The following is a 21133-nucleotide window of genomic DNA, read 5'->3' on the forward strand; positions in this document are numbered from 1 at the left end:
AGGAAAAAAAAAACATTCATAGAAAAAGAGAACAGACTTGTGTTTATCAGAGGAAGAGAGTGGGAGTTGGAGATATTGGATGAAGGTGGTCAAAAGTACAAGCTTCCAGTTAGAAGTAAGTACTGGTAATGTAATGCACACGATGTCTATAGTTAACACTGCTGTATGCTATACCTGAAAGTTACTAAGGGAGTCGATCCTAAGAGTTCTCACCACAAGGAAAAACAAAAAAATGTTGTGACTATATGAGGTGATGGATGTTAAGCTAAACTTACTGCAGCAACCATTTCACAATGCATAGATGTTAAGCCACTATGCTGCACACCTTAAACTTACATACAGTGTTGTATGTCAATTATATCTCAATAAACTGGGGAGAAAGGAATAGCATGAAATGCATAAAATTTCACTATAAGCTCAAATCCTGTGTTACCTATTGTATTAGTTTTTCTCTGGTACAATTTGCATAGCAAATTACCACAAACTTAGCATCTTAAAACAACATCCATTTACTATCTTACAGTTTGGCAGGTCAGAAAGCTAAGTGGCATTGGCTGTATTCTCTGCATGGAGGATAACAAGGCCAAACCTCAGGAGCCACCTGGGCAGGACTGTAATCAGAAGGTTCTGGAGAAGAATCTGCTTCCAGGCTTATTCAGCCTGTTGGCAGGATTCAGTTCCTTGGGCAGGTCAGACAGAGATCCCATTTTCTTTCTGGCTATCTGGAAACTACCTGCACTCCTTGACTCATGGTCCCCCTTCCTCCACCATCAAAGCCCATAATTGTAGGTTTAATCCTTCTCAGGAATAGAATCTCTCTGACTTCCTCTTCTATGACCAGCCAGAGGAAATTCTCTTCTTTTAAAGGGCTCATGTGATTAGACCAGGTGCATCTGGATAGTCTCCCCATCTTATTGTGGGGAGACTCTCTCTTTCTCAAAAATAAATAAACATTTTAAAAATTAAAAAAAAAAAAGATTTTTCTCTCTCTCCTTCTGCTCCTCTCCCCTGCTCAAGCACACACACTCTCTCTAATAAAAATAAATAATAAAATAAAAAAATAAATAAAGTTGTCTTTAAAAACAAATGCTACTACTCAGTAATTCAGAGCCTACTTCCCAGATTACAGTAATTAAGACTGAGATACCATAAAAAATACCAGATTTAAAGTTGAAGGAACTGTTGGGGCGCCTGGGTGGCGCAGTCGGTTAAGCGTCCGACTTCAGCCAGGTCACGATCTCGCGGTCCGTGAGTTCGAGCCCCGCGTCGGGCTCTGGGCTGATGGCTCAGAGCCTGGAGCCTGTTTCCGATTCTGTGTCTCCCTCTCTCTCTGCCCGTCCCCCGTTCATGCTCTGTCTCTCTCTGTCCCAAAAATAAATAAACGTTGGAAAAAAAAAAAAAAAGTTGAAGGAACTGTGTTTAAATCCCAAGGGTTCGGGGCAGAGAGAAATCAGGATGAGCTGGGAATAACTTCATAGAAGTGGCACCTGAGGAGAGCTTTCTAGGATGAAGAGAATTTGGGTAGGCAAGAGCATGAGCAGAGACAGGAACGAACAGGGCATCAGCTGAGTAGTGAGGAGACCCACCTGACAGCCTGAAATAATGGAAGGTCAGACAGATGGGGTAAACTAAAGAAAACATGGCTTTGTAAATCAGAAGAGTCTGCATTTGATTCAGTGAGCAACACTGAGCCTTTGAAAGCTTCTTAGGTTTCATAAGAGTATACTAGATAGTTAGAAATTGTTGGATTGGTGAGAAAAATAAGATTAGAGGAAGAGAAATTAGAAAGCTAGGAGAGACACAAATTGTTTATCTGTTAGAAATACATACTGACATTCTATGAGGAGTGGGGTGGGCTTTAACATCTTCAAGAAAAAAGTAAGGGGATTGAAATACAAATGGTAAAATGATTACAATGGATGAAGCTTCCTGATAGGTTCTCAGGGCTTCAATATACTATTCTACCTACTTCTGCATGTTTGAACGTTTCCATAATGAAATTTTTTTTAAGCCTATTGTGGTAATTAAGGAGTGAAGTCATAAAAACCTAGACATGGCTGGTGGCAGGAAAATAGAAAAAGAAAGATGATTCAACAAATATTTTGGCCTTGGTAACAGGTCATGATCTTGAGGTTCATGAGTTCATCATATAACAACTTCAGCTGAGGGAAGGGGAAAAAACAGACTCATTTATACAGTCTTGTAAATAAAATGTCTTAAAAAGGAACCTGTCAACCTGAGCTATCAATGAAGTGCCTCATCAGTGTGTATGATCAGAATGTGCATAGAAATTAATAATCTGTGTAAGTTAAATTTCCACCTATAGATCTTTTTCTCTGTCTACTGCACCACATGAAAAAACTGGAGAGATTTTTATTAAGTTTAGAGAGTCTGTTTAGAAAAAGCTGACTATTAAAAATATAGTTTTGTTTAGCCCATACAAAAAATAATTTTGTAAGGCCCTAGAAGTGTCTCGTTTATTTTTTTTATACATGGCAATATAGTATATTAATTTTAAAGTTTTCCACGTGTTGAGTCCAGAAACTTATCTCTTTAAAAAATTACCCAGGTGGGGCACCTGGGTGGCTCAGTCAGTTGAACCTCTGCTCATGATCTTAAACTCTGTGAGTACGAGCCCCACGTCGGGCTCTGTGCTGACAGCTCAGAGCCTGGAGCCTGCTTCAGATTCTGTGTCTCCTCCTCTCTCTGCCCCTCCATCTCTCATGTTCGTGCGTGCTCGCTCTCTCTCTCAAAAATAAACATTAAAAAATTAAAAAAAAAAAAAAAACTACCTAGGAGTCTTCTGGGTACAAGCACCCAAAAGTCCCAAATGCTTTCTTGTTTTCCGAAGTGATATATTTGTAATTTTCTACAAAATTGCTATCCTGAAGATGAACATTTCTTATTTCCATATCTGCAAGGGCCTAAAAAGGAGAATTTTTTGACAATTCTAATGTAATTTTAGAAGGAATACTTCTTGGGGCAAAAAAGGAGGAGAAAGACTTTTCAAAGATGAATGAAAGTGATACCCAAAGTAAAAAAAAATCATTCGGAGCCATTTCAGAAAGACAGGCCTTGATGGGCAGATTCCCACTGAGACAAATGCTCAATCTCAAACCCTAAGCCCCTGAAAGGAGCAGTTCACCTGCGGAGAAGCTGACCCTGAGGCCTTCCACAAGAGACAACTGAGGCAGCAGCCCTCACTCTTACACAAGCACCTGAAGCAGAAGACCTGCGGAGAAACTGTTTGGTTGCAGATACAGAGAAAAGGCCATGTGCGTTAAGACCCCACGAATTGAGAAAATAAATAGTGATTTCAAACGTATGCTACAAATCAATTAAGCTAAGGAATCTAATATTATTTCAGAATCTTAGATCTGTCCCTGTCAAGCCCAAAGGTGCTAAGCTGTTCCAATAGGAGACATATGTTTCATTCAGGTACCAAGAAGTACCCGGAGCTATTGAAATCTCTACTTTCAATTAAATAACCAGAATCCTGCCACTTGAAAAAGTAATATCTAGACCTAAAACACTATATTGCAATGGATTTAGGCAAAGTGGATCAGTATTTATTGTCTGAAACCATGGACTTCCTGGAGTTGATCTTTCACTTTCAAATGTCTGTGGTTTCCTGATTTTATCATTACAAGGTCAGATGTCAAAAATGAAGGCATGTAATTTATGATCATGTTGCTTTTTACATGGGCAGCTCTAGGTAGTGTGATCAAGGTAAAGAGGAGCAAATTTCTTCACATGTGTACCAGAGAATGGAATGACTGATGATAATCAAAGAAGCTTTGCTGTAAGTTTCAAAAAAAAAAAATAAAGTTCTTTTAACCATTATAATAATTTTTTTAAGTTTACTTATTTGAGAGAGACAGAGACAACGTGAGTGGGGGAGGGGTGGAGAGAGAGAATCCCAAGCAAGCTCCTCACTGCCAGCACAGAGCCCGACATGAGGCTCGAACTCCTGAAACCATGAGATCATGACCCGAGTCGAAACCAAGAGTCAGACGCCTAACTGACTGAGCCACCCAGGCGCCCCAAACGTTATAATAATTTTTAAGTTACAGATCAATAATGATTTTATCGTTTCTACTAAAGTTTATCAACGTTAAATGAGTCTCCTGCTCAATGCCAGGTATTACAGCTAATAAATGAAATGGAGATGATGTATCCTCCATTAAGTCAATTTTGTATAAAAAATGCTCATAGATTCTGAAGACAAGACTACTCAAAAGTAGTCTTGCTCAAAAAGAAGTATTCACCTTAATCATTTTGTGAAAAGAGTAATGATAGGAGAAAAGATTACAAAGCCTCTTTCCCTGGTGTAGTAGGTTAAATGGTGGCTCCCAAGAAGACATGTCCACATCCTAACCCTCAGAACCTGTGAACATTACCTCATTTGGAAGAAGGGTCTTTGCACATGTAGTTAAGAATCTCAAGATGAAGTCATGCTGGATTATACAGTGGGCCCTCAATCCAATGGCAAGTGTTCTTTAAGAGGCACACAGAAGGAGAAAGCCATGTGAGATGGAGGCCGAGACTGGAGCGATGCCACCACCAGCCCAGGAACGCCTGCCTGGAGCTGCCAGAACCTGAACCAGGCAAGGACAGATTCTCCCCTAGAACCTTTGGAGGAAGCGTCGTCCTGCCAAAACCTTCATCTCAGAATTCTGGCCTCCACAACTGTGAGAGAATAAATTTCTCTCAATTTCAACCACCGGGTTTGTGGTAATTTGTTACATAGTCTTAGGAAACTAATGCACCTGAGGATTAAAAACCAAAATGACCCTAGAAAAGTGTTTTCTGAAAGCAAAAAAAAAAAAAAAAAAAAAAGACAGGTTCAATGACTCCTGATCTCTCCTTCAAAGCTGGTTTCTATGACATGGGATTCAACGTGCCTGGCACGTAGCAGGCATTCATCAGTTTGCTACCTTATCCCCCCGGGTATTCCAGGAGCCCATTCTGTTACCACCATATGGCCACTGCCCAGCCACATGTACTCTCCAAAGTCAGCATTTCCTAAATAACTTAGACTAAAACTGTGCACTAAAATCATCTTCACATATACCTGCCAGGAGCCCTGAAAACCCTGGAAATTCTGACTCAGGAAGTCTGGGGTGGGGCCAAGGCACTTGCACATTTAATAAGCTTCACGAAAGATGCTGATATCCACCAAAGACCGAAACCTTGAAATTTGGGCATTCAGCAGCTGAAACCAGAGTTGGTATAAAGCTGAAGTATGAAAGTATTTCTACACTAAAAACGTGTAAACTCCATGTGAATAATAAAATATTTATACATTGAAGTATAAACTATGCTGAGAAAATAATTAAAAAGAGAGCTATAGAGGCGCCTGGGTGGCTCAGTTGGTTAAGCGTCCAACTTTGGCTCAGGTCATGATCTCACAGCTTGGGAGTCCATGCCCCACGTCGGGCTCTGTGCTGACAGCTCAGAGCCTGGAGCCTGCTTCAGACTCTGTGTTTTGGTCTCTCTCTGTCCCTCCCCTGCTCGCACTCTCTCTCTCTGTCTCTCAAAAAAAGTAAACATTAAAAAATAAATAAATAAAAAGAGAGCTGTAAAAGTAAACTCAATTTGAGAATTACTTCCTTGGACACCTGGGTAGGTCATCAGTTAAGCATCTGACTCTTGATCTCACCTCAGGTCTTGATCTCAGGGTCATGAGTTCAAGCCCTGCATTGGGCTCCATACTGGGTGTGGAGCCTACTTAACAACAACAAACAACAACAACAAAAAAAGAGGAAGTATTTATTTTCTCTCTACCACATGTCAGATACTATGCTACTCATCACATCTGATGATAAATAAGATGGCCACTCCCCTCCTCTCAAGGGCAAATCCAGGGCACTACCAGAAAAAACAAAAACCCAGTAGTCTGGTCTCATCTGAAACCTCTAATCTGAAACCTCATATCCAGGCCTGATCTCAGAGGAACCATTGAGAACTTAGCCAGTGGATAAAGTTGATTTCTCCCTAAGGTCACATTCAATACAGAACTGATATTATCATAAAATGGATGTGGTACTGAGTTTAAGAAGTTGACATTTATTAAAGGTTAGAGGAGTTTGAGGAAATTCTTTCCTGATTAAGTAAAAACAATTAAATGTTACTGATTTGATTAACAAATAGATCTGTAAAATTTGGTCATTTGACAGGAATCCTTCGTGAAATACCAAAATTATGGTACTAGAGTTAGTCCTTTACATTTTCTTAAATTTTTAAAAATGTTTTATTATTTATTTTTGACAGAGAGAGAGGGACAGAGTGTGAGCAGGGGAGGAGCAGAGAGAGAGGGAGACACAGAACCTGAAGTGGGCTCCAGGCTCTGAGCTGTCAGCACAGAGCTGGAGGCAGGGCTTGAACTCCCAAGCTGTGAGATCATGACCTGAGCCGTAGTCGAATGCTGAAATAACTGAGCCACCCAGACGCCCCTAGAGTTAGTCCTTTACAAAAGGAACCACCTGATTTTAAAAAGAGTACAACTATGCCCATTTTGGTGAATGTCTCATTGATGTCATTATTAGATTACACGGCTGAGTCAGGTTCCAAACTATAAGTCACTAGTTCATTATTACTTAATAATAGAACTCTGGCTTGAGGCATTACTTCTTCCCAGAATCAATGATCCCAACCAATATTTACATACATTCATTCACTCATTTAACCAATTCTTTTCATGAGCTCCTTCTATGTGCCAGGCACTGAGGTTGCAGCAGTGAGCATGAAGTCTTGGTTTCTGTGGGGCTCATTCTTCAAAACAACATCCTATCAAGAGCCACCCCACATACCTCTGCAGCAGAGGTATGTTATCAATCACAGCACCCTCTCCTGCCAAGCCCCTGGATGGCCTGAGGATGCTTCTCAACATGCCCTTCATGAGAATGCTTCCAGTAAGAGGCAGAACACAAGATGAAATTGGCCATCCAGATACTAACAAAACTACACTGAATCACTGGTGGTTTCCCCGAAATACAATTGCCTTGGTTCACATCATTTTCTGTTTCTGTCCCTTTTACCACCCCTCCTCCTCGTCATCTATGAACATCCAAATCAACTCTTGTGAAGGCACAGCTCAAATGCTCTAACTTGAAGTCTCCCTTGTTCTCCCCTTTGAGATATAAATTCTTCTGGATCAGTATTTCTCCCCCCTTTTTGTTACCTAACAAAGTGCATGCCTTGTCTGCCACATATACATCTTAAGAAATATCCTTTTTATGTCTTTGAATGCCGCATATTGTTCATTATACAGCTTTGCACTTTGCACGTGCATGCACACAGACACGCAAGTCATATGCTTGCTAAGCACTGGTTCAATCAACTAATTATGAGAGAACTTGGGATTAAGAGAAGAGTTAAGCTCACTTGAAAAAAGCTCACTGTATATCTGTTTCACAGGGGTGTATCGGTTCTACTGTTCTAGTTATCAAGTTGCATTGCAATGCAACGAAAGAAGACAAATTATATTTGACCTACAGAAATATTTCACCTACAGACCTACATTTACAGAAATAAATGACCGACAGTAGATTCCTAACCTGAGCCATGGACTCTTAGTATCTGTAAAGTCCCTGATACTGTATGCAGAATTTGCATATATATGCATAGGTGCATTTTTCCAGGGAAAGGATTCATAGCTTCTAGCAGATTCTCAAAAGAGGTTATAAGAGTAGAATAAGTGCAGAATAACTGACTGACACGGACAGATGTTGGTATGTTTGTTCTCACACGTCAAAATGGCATGTTGGGAATGAGAAGGACACTGTTTACTGATCTTCCCAGGCTGGTATCTCTCAGGATGATTCTGTTAATATCCAAACTGTTTTCCCTATGCTCACTGTTCCCAGAAAATAAAGTATGAAAACTAAAGTCACAAACATAAGAATTAGCTTTCTGGTACATAAATTTCTAAATGATCAACAGTAACTATTAAGGTTTCATGATATTTTCAGAACCCAATAAGCCTCTACGAACTTGGAAAACAATCTTTTTATGTTAAATCATATATACCTTTAGGAATCATGTTCTCAAAAAAAGCCAAATTAAAATATATTAATATTTAATTAATATAATATAATCATTAATATATTAATATTAAACATTGATAAATATTACTGTTTTGTAATATTTAATATAATATTTTATTGCTACTTTATAAATTTTATATTTTAATATATTAATAATTTAAAGCTATTTAGATTAGTAATTAATAGCACTTTTTCAGCCTAGGGAAATATAAATAAGGGCCTAGAAAAAGAAAATACACATCCTTAAGATGAACGGTATTACTGAATTAATGTTTATTTAAATCCATGCATGAGTTTTTCCATGAGTTCATAATACAGCTGTATTTACAGATAGTAAATAACTATAACTAACTTTTGTCCACAAGACATACTGGGTCAAACAATGTGATCGATCCAAAGGTTATCTTTTTTAAAAGGATTTAGCTATGAAGATGATTAGTCAGTCAGTTGCTTGTGGGACTTCTCATTAAAAAAAAAAAAAAAAAAGGTTTTTAATGAATCAAATTTATTACAGTGAATTAGTGTGTGCAATCAAAGCCAAATACATTCCTTGGTGTATGCAAGAGTAAAAAGCAAAATAGTATTAATAGAATCAAGGTTACTCAAATATAAGGCATTTTTTTCTGAATGGTAATGTAAAACATCATAGTGTATTAACATTATTTGACAATAGAAAACCAGTAAGACGTGGTTCAGTGTTGACTTTTTGATGTTCCAATAAAGGTAACAAAATTCCAACAAGTAAATTACAAAACCTAGAAAGTGAGCCATAAAGAGGTGTTCTCCTCAAGAGCATGCAATTCATTAAAAATAATGTGTTTCATCTCAATGCATGAGTAAAAGCATATTTACAATTCAAACAGAGCTCTGTCAGCCAGGAGGGGAACGACTCTCCATCTGCTTCATCTACAGAGATGGTTGACAGATGATGATGACACAGCTCTTTGGAACATGTATAATTTTTTTAAATAGTGACAATTCACTTGTTCTTTTCTACTTTGTTGATTTACACATTTCAAATGTGGCCATGTCAATGGCCAAATATGTACAAATACTTCAAAAGACAAAAACAACAACTATATACAATTTGCAAAGATCAAATTTTAACCGTGGTACATTTCATCTAGTCCAGCACCTAGACACTTTCCAACACCAATAACGGCCATCAGGTACTGCATTAGGCCAAATGAAGCCTCAACACGACAAACAGATTTATTTTTTCCCTTTCAAATGCTTTCATTTTCCTTAAAAAAACATTTACAATTGACCTACTTTTAAACTGGCAATAGCTACACGAGCAAGGCCTGATGCCACAAATCAAAGCCTTGTCCTACCCGAAAACGACTGTTAATTAAAGTCAATTTTACCACTCAAGATTAAATTCAGATGTGTAGATCCCAGATACCTGGGTGTGAAATATTAAAATCTGCCGAAAGGAATTAGATATTTTTCTTCTTTTCCTTTAATATAACCCACTATATAATAGTGAACTAAATATGTTTGTTTCCTAGAAACAACTTACATTTGCCAATACAGGGCAAATGGTCTATGTACAGATACATTAGGACTGCCTAACTGACAGTGAGTGTTGCCGACGAGGCTCCACGTCAATGGAGCTAATACGGTGGAGCTCTCTGCTGAATGGACTTTCCCTTCAGGATACGTCGGATCTGGAAGAGAAATTAACAGGATTGGTGAGCTTTACTTTCTATGGTCAAGGTACCGTATTTCCTTCAGAGTTTCACTCTTTTTTCACATCCTCTAAACTGTTCACGTCAACTTGTAATAAACATATGAAGAAATATGAAACAATACGTGTCGAGACTTTAAGGTGACTTTAAAAATACTACTATAACTCCTTTCAAGACTTATCACAGATCTATAATGATCTTTGAGTGCAAGAGAGTAAAGCATCTCCATTAAAAACTACCTAATGTTGGGGCGCCTGGGTGGCTCAGTCGGTTAAGCGGCCGACTTTGGCTCAGGTCATGATCTCACGGTCTGTGAGTTCGAGCCCCGTGTCGGGCTCTGTGCTGACGGCTCAAAGCCTGGAGCCTGTTTCGGATTCTGTGTCTCCCTCTCTCTGACCCTCCCCCATTCATGCTCTGTCTCTCTCTGTCTCAAAAATAAATAAACGTTAAAAAAATTTAAATAAATAAATAAATAAATAAAAAATAAAAACTACCTAATGTTGAGGGGCACCTGGGTGGCTCAATCAGTTAAGCATCCGACTTCAACTCAGGTTGTGATCTCATGGCTCGTGGGTTCGAGCCCTGTGTTGGGCTTTGGGCTGACTGCTCAGAGCCTAGAGCCTGCTTCAGATTCTGTCTCCATTTCTCTGCCCACCCCCCCTCCCACGCATTAGCGCGCTCGCTCTCTTGCTCTCTCAAATATAAGTAAATATTAAAAAGAAAAAACTACTTATAGTTGAAAATCTCCAACAGCTTAAATAAGACCTATATAATCCTTTCCTAGTCTCTAATACTGCTATTTGTGAGAACATTTAATACAAGGCAGTAACAATGGTATATTACAGTATCTCACCTATTTTGAAACCAGCTTGAACTAACAAGAACACAGAACCCACTTCATACACACACAAGTCAATCTTCAAATACCCTTCAAATGAGAATAGCCGCCATGATATCCAATTAAAGCATCTGTGCATAATGTATGCCTAGTGATTAAATTCACACCAGTCTGACAAACATCACTGTATGACTGCATACCACATATAGTGAAGTAGAGGCAAACACTGGGCTTTAAGCCTCTGCCATTAACTAGTCAATGAGGATTCCTGTCTGTGGGATCTCTGAGTCCCCATTTTCTCAGCTGAACCTTTACACTGCAAAGTTTTTGTAACTATGAAGTGGTATAACATACACGAAAACTCTTCACAAATTATTAAGAAATTCACTTTAAGTTACCAAGAGCTCTACAAATAGCATTTGTAGATGCTGTAACATTGCATAGCATTTGTAGTCCTGTAACATTATGGTCATAATGAGGGCTATGAATCAAAGAAAAGGCTAAATTGCATTCCATATGTTTTATTTTGTGATTATCAAAGTTTGTAATGACCTGCCCATAGCCACAGTTACCCTAATTTACCCCAGGGGAAGATTTCCATCAAAAATATCTTAAGTTCTAGGGCACATGGGTGGCTCAGTCGGTTAAATGTTCGACTCTTGATTTCGGCTCAGGTCATGATCTCACGCACAGTAAGGTGGGGCCCTGCATCGGGCTCTGCACTGACAATTTGGAGCCTGTTTGGGACTCTCTCTTCACCCCCCTCTATGCCCCTCCCCCACTCGCTCTCACTCTCAAAATAAATAAATAAACTTTAAAATATATATATATGTATCTTAAGTTCTGAAAAGATTCAGTTCATGTTATCAAGAGAAGTTGAGTCATGGGAAACTCTTCAATCTCCAAAGATAATGTATCACCATAGAAATAAAGCATAACTGTGTTTAAAGTATTTCTAGATTCTGAATTACATAAACAACCTTCCATTTCCTATTTAGTATCAGTTAGTAGATAGAAATAACTGTAATGGCCAGTGTTTACTGACCACTCACTATGTCCCTGGGCTATTCTGAACACTCTACAGGGACTGACTCATTTCGTACCCACAATCTGAAGGCCCATCACTCACCAAAACTAAGACTCTCTTTCCTCGATGTCTGCAGGAGCCCTGGCACCTCCTCTTTCATCAGCTTCCAAAACCTCAAACCATTCTGACTGACTCTACACCTAACTCTGTGTTACAGAAGAGAAGACAATCTGACTTTTGACCATTTTGAGGCCATGGATAACCCCGAAATTTCTTCCTCTTCCTTTAGAAACAAAGCAATGGACTCCAAAGTTGCTACCAAAGGCACTGGGAGACGCAGACACTGACAGAGCCTGCCTAAAGAGCACCAGCTCGCCTCTGCCCAGCACAACCGCATCTTCCTTTATGTTTCAGACTAAGTGCCCCTTCTGTAGCTCCCACCTGTTCCCCCACAGGGCCATCAGGAACCAAATGCACTGGCTGTTCATTCTCCAAGTTCCGAGTACTTGGGTCTGCTCCCTTCCTCATCAACAGGCGGACTGCATCCAACTGTGTCACCCGATACTGAAGGCTGGCAGCAACATGGAGGGCAGTGTTTCCATTGTAAGCCTAAAGACAAAGAGATAAAATGACACCTATCAGAAAGGGAGGTTTTCATGAAAGCCGCTCAACAGCCTGAAGAAGATGCAAAGGTCATTCCATGTCTAGTGCAGTTACTGAGGCTTTCTAGAAGTACCTTCGCATTCACAAAAGACAGGCAACTGGGCAGCTCCAGAAAAAGGCGAATGAGTTCCAAGTTTGCTTCTTCAGCTGCCAAATGCAAGGCTGTGCGACCACTTTTACGATCCTTAACAAAGACAAGAGGGGAAAGAAAATGAACATCCAGACACCGCTTTTAGATATGCTTTTCACCCAGGCTCACAAATGTCTGACTCACCCTTAGTGATTCACTGTGAATGCTGTCTTCTCCGCAAAGCCTTCCTTCATCCCAGACTAAATGAAATCTTATTCCTCCTAAATTCCCCCATCAATTTGCCTATATGCCCTGATCACAGTCTGCTCTTACATACAGGGTGGCCATAAAATATAGAAACACAGATGATACTATTTTACCATGTGCTGTAATACAATACAATAAAATATTTACTATGTATTCCCTTGTGTTTCCAGATTTGGTGGCCACCCTGTGTAGACTTATTAGCTGCAGTTCTCACCTCTTCCACTTCCCAAGGTATTAAGTATTTTTCCCCCAGAGCTCCCAACTCAGTGCCTTGTACATAGGAGATACTCAGCAAATAAGCCTCAAATTTAAAGAGAATAAAATATTTTCCAGTTTAAAAAACAGAAGATTAAGTCCAGGTCCTACAACAATAAAGCAACCCTTATAAAAGCGCATCACCCTTATTATTAGTATATGAAAATGGAAGCCAAAATGACAATACCAATTTCAAGCATTTTCTTTTCCTTTTAAACAAAGACTAATTTATTTCACAGCTCAGTGATCTTTTGAATGATAATCTACAGATTAAAAGCAAATCGAAAAAGCTGATGATTTTAAAATCTAAGCTTCTTAACTATCCATATGCATTGCTATTCACCCCATTAATTGAAAAACGGGAAAAAGTTTTAATTTATACTTCAGAAATAAGGTCTTTTGCTCTAACCACTTTTCTTCCCTATTCCATCTCCAAACTCTAATGAGATTTACCTTTGCTTCCACTGCTGCTCCCATTTGAATCAGACATTTAATGGTGTCAACCAGACTCTTATTCTTCAGCAAAAGCTCCTGAACTTCAGGTGAATGGGGCTGTTGATTTCTCTGCAGTTCATGCACCACCGCATTGTGGGCCACGACCGCACAGTGTAAAGGAGTCAGGCCTAAAAAGTATAATAAAGCAGTGGTCAAGCATCCATCAAGTATTTCAGTTCTTCTACAATTACAGACCTGGACAACTACAGTTAGGACAGCCTCCAACATGAGCTAGAAGTAGGCTCCCCAAGAACTAGTAAGGCAATCTGAAGATTCCCTCCACCGGGTCTTGGTGCTAATTTTATCTATAGAATATTTTAGCTTTAATCACCTCCTTTCCTTCTTGGAATAAAACTTAATACCCCTGGAACTGGCGAGTCCCACTCTCTACATGGCTTTTCGTCCAATAACATTTCTGTCGCTTACCATCATAGTTAGTTGCCTCAAGATCCAAAAACTGATTGCTCTTCACTGCTCCCTTCTGAATTGCCTGCCAAATTTAAAGACAGACACATGTGAGCAAAAGACAAGTTACACAAATACTTATCCTATTAGTAACCCCAAGGAATGAGTAGGTCAACCAAAAATACACATTCTCGCAACAGGCAACCTACATCTGACTTCTACTATCCAAGCCCTTCCTCTGTGGCCCTGTGATAGCAGAAGCAGCCTCCTACCTGAAGCACCTGAGAGTGACCTTTCTCAGCACAGACATGCAGAGGGGTTCTTCCCCAGCAGTCGGTTGTGTTCACCTGGGCCCCAAGGTTCACCAGGTCCTGCACAATGAGATGCTGATTGGCAGCCACTGCCACCTGAAAGGCGCTCTGTGGACATTCAGAGGGAAAAAAAGATCTTTTAAAAATACATAACACTTTCCTGACAAGGAATACGAACATAAACTAAGACTGAGGGGAAAACCCCACATAGAGAAAATAAATCTTATTAAGAAGCAATAAAACACTGTAACACAAGGAAACTAGAATAAGCTTAGGGCGTGCCTTTATTACACCCAGTTAATCTTTGGTCAAATAACTACAAAGTTAACGTTAATAACTTGAAGGTTGACGGTGGCAGAGTCAACATCTCAAAGTTAATATTAACTGAACTCTCTTGGTCTGCAGCTCTAAAATGATGGACACATAAATATGAGACTGGCTATTGTTCTCTTCACCGTGACCACATCTCTGCCATCTCACTCTGTCAAGATCCTCACCTGTCCATTGTGCTCTTTAATATCCAACATATGAAGCGCATTCATCTTTCTTGCGAGGACATAGGAAAGTGCCCTTCTCCCTTGGGCGACGGCAATATGGAGGAACCTGGGAAACATGAGAGGAAAAGAGAATTACTTCTGACTTCACTAAGTTCATTCTTAAAAAAATAAAATAAAAATAAAAATTCCTCCTTTAGTCCCCTTCTTCACATGTTGGTGCACTCAAATGACACACCGTAGAGCATAATTTGTCTTTCTGCTAGGTTGATAATACATCTGAGGTGCAAAAGGATGTGTTAAGCTACCAGAAATAGTTAGAATGCCAAGCACCATGCTGATCACTTTAAATCGATTATCTTTAATATTCCTACAAACCCTATGAGGGAGGTCTTTTCATTTTACATGTCAAGACTCAGGCACAGAGAGGTTAAATAAATTGCCCACGGCCACAAAGATGTCATGACAGATTACGATTCATTCTACAAGTCAACTCACAATTGATCATGAGCAACTAATCATGACCTGTTTTTGCTCCATAGACACAATCCATCCTGGGCTTTCAAAACTTATTATTCAAAGAAGACACATAAACAAGTAATCTACTCAGCCAGAAAGTAAAAGAAAGGAAAACGCTTAAAATATTAGCTGTCACTGAACAGCAATTTCTACCTACTCTAGTCATCCCAATTAGCTACTTACTAGGGTCTGGCTTGGTGTGCCCTAGAGAAATTCTGTGCCCACTACTTCTAACAAGTATGGTTTACCAAATTAGGTACATGAGAGAAAAGGATACTCACGTGTCACCATCTGCATCCTTTGAAAGAAACTGATCTTGAGAGATATTTGCCAATTTGCTTTCTTCCTGTTCTACTTGCCACTGGAAAAATGACTTCCCTAACTGTGTGGTGTTCATTGGATTTCCGATGATGTTTGGGAATGGCAGTGAAGTGCCTAAAGGGGTAGAGCCTGCGTCATGCCCCATCATGGACTCACAGGCGCCATGTGGCATCATGTTGAAGTTCTGCAGGTGTACGTCATTCTGTTGCTGAACACTGGGGGTATTCTGAATGGGAACAGCAATATTCTCAGATTCCTGACTACTCAGAAGGGATGCAAAACTTTGATCTGGGCAGAACTGTGGTTCTTGACCATCAAAGAGGTTTGGTTCATAATTGGGGGACTGGGACGTTCTGGAATAAGGACTGTATTCCAGAGTTGGGTTGTGGGTGTAGTGCTGTGGCTGCAAGTTCTGGCTCTGTGGAGAATACGGGTACAGGGACGTCTGATCCACCATGTGTGGGGAACTGCTGACTTGGAATGGTTGGTGTTTCTGAGGTGGCGAGAAGACCTGCCCTCTGTGGAAGTCCTGACACTGTTCTTGGGGAGAGCCCTGAGGGACCACCACAGGGCTCATCCAACTAACTTGGACAGTATTCAGGGAAACCGGGCTGCATTCATTCTTAATGTTGATTATGTTCTGAAGCAGATCAGCACTGCTGTCCTGTTTGGATTCACTGTGATGAGCATCTTCCATGCTCTCTGCGGGTGTTGGTGTTTGAGGTGGTGTCTGGAAAAGAAGAAAAAGTTAAGTTGCAGACTCTCTTTCCAAATTATGCCAGGAAAAATTTTCAAAGGGTATTCAGAGGAAAATAGTTTACCAAAAACTGGGTATGTAATAAAGCTGGCCTTTTGCAAACTGGTCCATCAGACAATGAATCAGGTCCTTTCCTTTTTCCACTATATGACACTGTGTTCTTCAATTCTATACCCAAGAAAGGAATATGGAATCTGTGATCACTTTATTTTCTAAATTTTACCCATAATCACACTACATTATTTTACTCTAAAGCCCCCCATATTACGAATAGAAGGAATTCTTACCTGTGAATTGCTCTCTGCTCACACTTTGGGTCTATAAAGAAAAAGAATTTCTAATTTACTGCATATCAAATGGTTTCCTGCTTAATAAACATCAATAAGCAGACTTAACTTTACCACTCTTTACAGCTCACCATAAATCTGACAGTTATCCTAGCAATATTTATTTTCTATCTTAATTTTCTTTCCCCATTTTCCCTTTCACCTTAGTTCAACTGAGGTCAAGACAAAATTAATAAGCCCATTAGAGTTTTCCCCTTCTAGTCAAACTTTTCCATTTCAGTTGATTCTTTGCCCCCAAGTTGCCTTCATTTATTTATTCATTAAATTTCTCTTGTGTGCCCAGTACCGGCCTAAGTGACAGGAATACAGCAGACAGAGACCAATGCACCCTCTATCCTATGACTCTGGTGTGGTCTACAAAAGACCTACTGGACCCAGGTCAGAAGAGAATAATAACTACCCTGACAGAATAACCTCCCTGCCTCAACCCAAAACAAAAAAGAGGTACCACCTTAAAATCATCCACAGCTTGGCCAGAAGCCTTCTGTTTATGACTTCGGATATGCAACAGGAGTTCCTTCACTGAGTTCTTCACACGAACACCTTGAAAGGGTCCTCTCTGCTGCCTTCCAACCCCCATATGGGGCTCAACTGTTCAAAAGAAAACAAAACATATGCCAATTAAATCTGTTTACAGACACATATCTTGACAATCTCAAAAGCATAGCCGTCTAATGTATGAAGTCCCCAACAAACAGATTGCAAAGCCTCTCCAACTCACTCTGGTCAATGGCCTTGCATGTCAGTCCCCAGCCCTACCTAAGCGTTCTTCATTTCCTAATACCTTTCTCCCCCAGGCACCCTACGAAAATAAAGCTCAAAGAACTGTAGTTTCAGGGGCCCCTGGAGCCAACAGATAAACCCAAATTAAGCTTCTTCATCTTTCAGCCCCATCCACCCAAGAGACACAATCACAGATTTTGCCACCCTCTCATAAATCTGTAATTATTCTTAACTTTGGAAAAACCATGGGGAAGCGAGGAATAAATGATGGATTTTCAGCTTCTTCAAAACAAAGGCTTTATATCCACACATAAATATAAAAAGTCTAATAATTCCACTCACTAAGAAAGCACAAAACAAACTTCCTCCAAAGATCTCAATGTGCCAAGGTCTAACAATTAACAATGTCTCAGAGGGGGGATGGGCCAAATGGGTAAGGGGCATTAAGGAATCTACTCCTGAAATCACTGTTGCACTATATGCTAACTAATTTGGATGTAAATTTAAAAACATAAAATTAAAAAAAATAAACATAAAAAAATAAAAAAACCAATGTCTTAGATTTGTTTCTTAGGCTTTCCATATTTAAATTTTAAGATATACTTTAAAATGTAGTCTATGAGTACAGCATTCCATTTCTGACCACTACTATGTCATAATCTCTTGGGATGAGTTGAACACAAAGAAAACATGGAAGAAGTCAGGAAATGAATAATTGAGCCACTCAGTTGAGTAGGAAACAGTTAGAAGATGGGACAAGAAACCATGCCTAATTTGAATAGACATAGACATATCAAAAACCCACTCAATGGTAGGGCGAATTAAAGAATGGGTGGATTTTATGTTTAAGTTTAGGAAAACCTTGTCAGGATCTAACAGCATTTCTCTGGAATGACAGTAGTTAATAACTCAACGTCACAGGGAGAAAAATTCAGTTTCAGAAATCCCCTATGTCTATGTGGTAAACCAAGGAACGAACAAAACAGTTTCAGAGAAATGAAGGCCAAATGTGAGAGAAAAGGCTTGAATACACGCACACGCACACACACACACACACACACACACACACACACACACTTTGCATCTGCTAAAACATACATACATTTAAAATACGGAGAGCACCTTATGAAATCAAGTGGCTTAAATTACTTTTTAAGTGAAAATGAAAACTCACTTTTTATAACAAAAGACAACCAAAACAGAAGTGGCTAGCAGTAGGGAACACACCTGAACAAGAATGTTCTTTAAAATCATGCTGATTAGACTTTATAACACTTGAGATTATCTAGACTTTCTTTAGTCTGCCCACAGTGCCATCCTGTTTCCCCCCAAGTTATGCAACTCGGCTCTTTAAGAAAAGAAACTAACCAATTCACAGCAGAAGGAAACATTATCCCCATGCCGGCTAGGTTTAGCTTAACCATTCTAAAGCACACAGAAAAACAAGACCGCAGAAATTCAGGGTAGACTTCCGAAACTCGAAAACATCACACACTAAAGTCATAATGTGAGCTGGTTTTTAGTCCAGTTTCACCTCACATCTTGTTAATATCAGTTTCCTTTCTTAAATATAAAATCCTTTTTACTTAAAATTTCCACAAATACTTAGGAAAAAATAAGTCGACCATAAACACAGCACTCAAACAAACCTCATTGGGAACGCCACGTTATACCTACATCAGATCCAAAAACTCGCCACCAGTATATGAATTTACAGTTTAGTAAAGCTTGAAGAAGAAGGAGAAGGAGAAGGAGAAGGAGAAGGAGAAGGAGAAGGAGAAGGAGAAGGAGAAAAGAAAAAAGAAGAGTGAGAGAAAATCTAAAGTGATTCATCGCCACCCTCAGAAGTCAGAGCTCTGCTCTCAGAGGCGCTGTGAGCTACCAGGCCAGCGGGATGTGGCGCCCGGATTTTACCGACGGCCAAAGGGCATCCAGTTCTACCAACTGCCCTGGCACAGAGCAAGTCTTCCAGTAATCGCCTAACATATGATGACAGTGTGGTTATATACTGCCGCTAAGGGAGGCGCAGAGGCCACCTAACTCCCGGTCCAGGTACTTCGCACCTCGGCAGTTCGGACCCTCCCCTCCCAGCGTGTGGGCCGCCCGGAGACCGGGGTGCTGGGGGCGCTGAGGCCGCGCCCGCCGGGGCGGGTAGGTACCTTGCAGCCGCTCGGCGCGCGCGCCACCTCTCGGCCGGGACTCCACGGCCCCGCAGGAGGACACGGACGAGGCGGAGGAGAAGTCGGAGGAGTCCGAGCCGGGCGAGCCGGGCGCGGAGGGCCCCGACGACGAGCAGATGGCGTCGCAGGCGCCCGGGGCCGCGGCCGGGGGCGATGCGCCGTAGAAGTAGGCCAGGTTCAGCGGGCTGGTCATGAGGCCACCGTCGCCGGCCGCGTCCAGCAACCCCTCTCCGCCGCGGCTGTCGTCCAGCAGCTTGTCCACGATCATGCTCCCGGGCTGGGCGCTCGGGGACCCCAGACTCCTGCGCCACCCGCTCGCTGCGCACGACTGCCTCCCGGCTGTGGCTCTGACGGGCTCGGGGACCTGCCGGCAGGGGGATGGCGCGGGCACGGGCGCGGCCCGGGACTGCCCGGTATTTAACCGGCCTCCAGGAGCTGGAGGGGGAGGATCGCAGCCTCGCCTGCCTCCCCCGAGCCGGGCCGGGCCATTGGCGGCGTCGGGGCCGCCTCCCAGCCCCTCCTCCGGATGCGCCCCGTTTCCAGTAAAATGTACAGGATGAAGCAATGTGCCCTCCGCCCTCGCCCCGCCCGCCCGGCTCCGCCTCGACTGACCGGCTGTTTTCTCCCCCTTCACCTGGAAACCCCGAGCGAGCGCGGTCTCCCACCTCCCGCCTCCCGGACCGGGACCCCGGCCCCAGCCGCCGGCCGAGAGAAGCCGGGCCGGGCCGGGCGCCGGGGAAGAAGGCTCGCGGCGTGGGGGCCCTGGGCCTGCAGAGGGAGCGGTGGAGGCGGGAAGGCAGCGGCGGGAACAGGTCGGCCCGGTTCCCGGGGAGGAGGAAATCCTGGAAGCTGCACGTTCCGCACTCCTCCGCCCGCCCTGGCGCGGCGAGCTTCCCGCCAGCTCCATTTAAGGCGTCTCTGGAAGATTCCTAAAGGCCTGGCTCCTCCAGTGCCTCAGAGCAGCTTTGGTCCTCGGAACTTAACGTTTGCCAAAGTGTTTACCTTTGGCACCCACTGAGATAGATGTTGAAGCCATTTTTCTGTCCTCAAATTATAATCTGGACTAGTACTTTTTTTTTTTTTTTGGCACAGCCCAGTAATAAAAAACAGTGCCTTATACCCCTGTCTGGTTCAGAACTTCGCAAAATGACGAATGTACATACATGTATATGTTTGTATTCATGTATATATAATTTTTTCTTTCTGCATAATTTTACATTTTATCTGATAAACAGGAATTTTGCTGTTTCTTAGCTTAAGTACTATTTATTTTTAGTGTTCATTTATTTTTGAGAGACAGACAGACAGACAGACTTGGGGGGGGGGGAGGGCGGAGTGGAGAGCTAGGGAGACACAGAATCCGAAGCAGGCTCCAGGCTCTGAGCTGTCAGCATAGAGCCCGTTGCGGGCCTCGAACTCACGGACTGAGAGATCATGACCCCAGCCAAAGTCGGACACTCAACTGACTGAGCCACCCAGGCGCCCTAAGTACTTAAAAAAAAAAAAAAAAAAAATGGATTTACACAATTTTTATTGAAGTCCTAGGAGTTTGCAGGAAAAAAAAAAAGAATGATTATGTCCCTTCTTTCAAGTACATTGTAATCTTGTAGAAATGATAAGGTAGGCACACACGTGCTATATTAAAAGAAACCAATTATGATTAAACATCATGATGGATACAAAGTTCAATGAGTGTCCTAAAAAGAAAGACAAAACATGGTG

At 41.5% G+C, this 21133-nt stretch overlaps 1 protein-coding gene across 1 annotated transcript; it reads right to left on the reverse strand.

Moving 5' to 3' along the window:
• Nucleotides 1-8299: 8299 nt before the first annotated feature.
• NFKBIZ (NFKB inhibitor zeta) lies at nt 8300-19812 on the reverse strand. The gene is made up of 12 exons (XM_047099357.1): nt 19391-19812; nt 16960-17099; nt 16449-16479; nt 16226-16329; nt 15365-16134; nt 14568-14673; nt 14032-14178; nt 13781-13844; nt 13313-13482; nt 12341-12451; nt 12046-12213; nt 8300-9718 (listed from the first exon to the last, which is right to left on the reverse strand). Exons 1-12 carry the CDS (start codon nt 19677-19679, stop codon nt 9665-9667), a joined length of 2154 nt encoding a protein of 717 aa, XP_046955313.1. The 5' UTR covers nt 19680-19812; the 3' UTR covers nt 8300-9664.
• Nucleotides 19813-21133: the final 1321 nt, after the last annotated feature.

This window comes from Lynx rufus, unplaced genomic scaffold (genome assembly GCF_022079265.1).
Source record: "Lynx rufus isolate CCGP_SWC_20201006 ecotype Redwood Valley unplaced genomic scaffold, mLynRuf1.p SCAF_5, whole genome shotgun sequence".
Classification (NCBI taxonomy): Eukaryota; Metazoa; Chordata; class Mammalia; order Carnivora; family Felidae; genus Lynx; species Lynx rufus.

Bases quoted from the DNA above. Each gene is read 5' to 3' on its own strand.
- NFKBIZ (XM_047099357.1), bottom strand. From the start codon at position 19,679: ATGATCGTGGACAAGCTGCTGGACGACAGCCGCGGCGGAGAGGGGTTG. The intron at 17,100-19,390 runs GTACCTACCCGC...TCTTTTGAACAG, and splicing joins GCGCGCCGAGCGGCTGCAAG to TTGAGCCCCATATGGGGGTT. The intron at 16,480-16,959 runs GTGGTACCTCTT...TTTTCTTTATAG, and splicing joins AAGCTGTGGATGATTTTAAG to ACCCAAAGTGTGAGCAGAGA.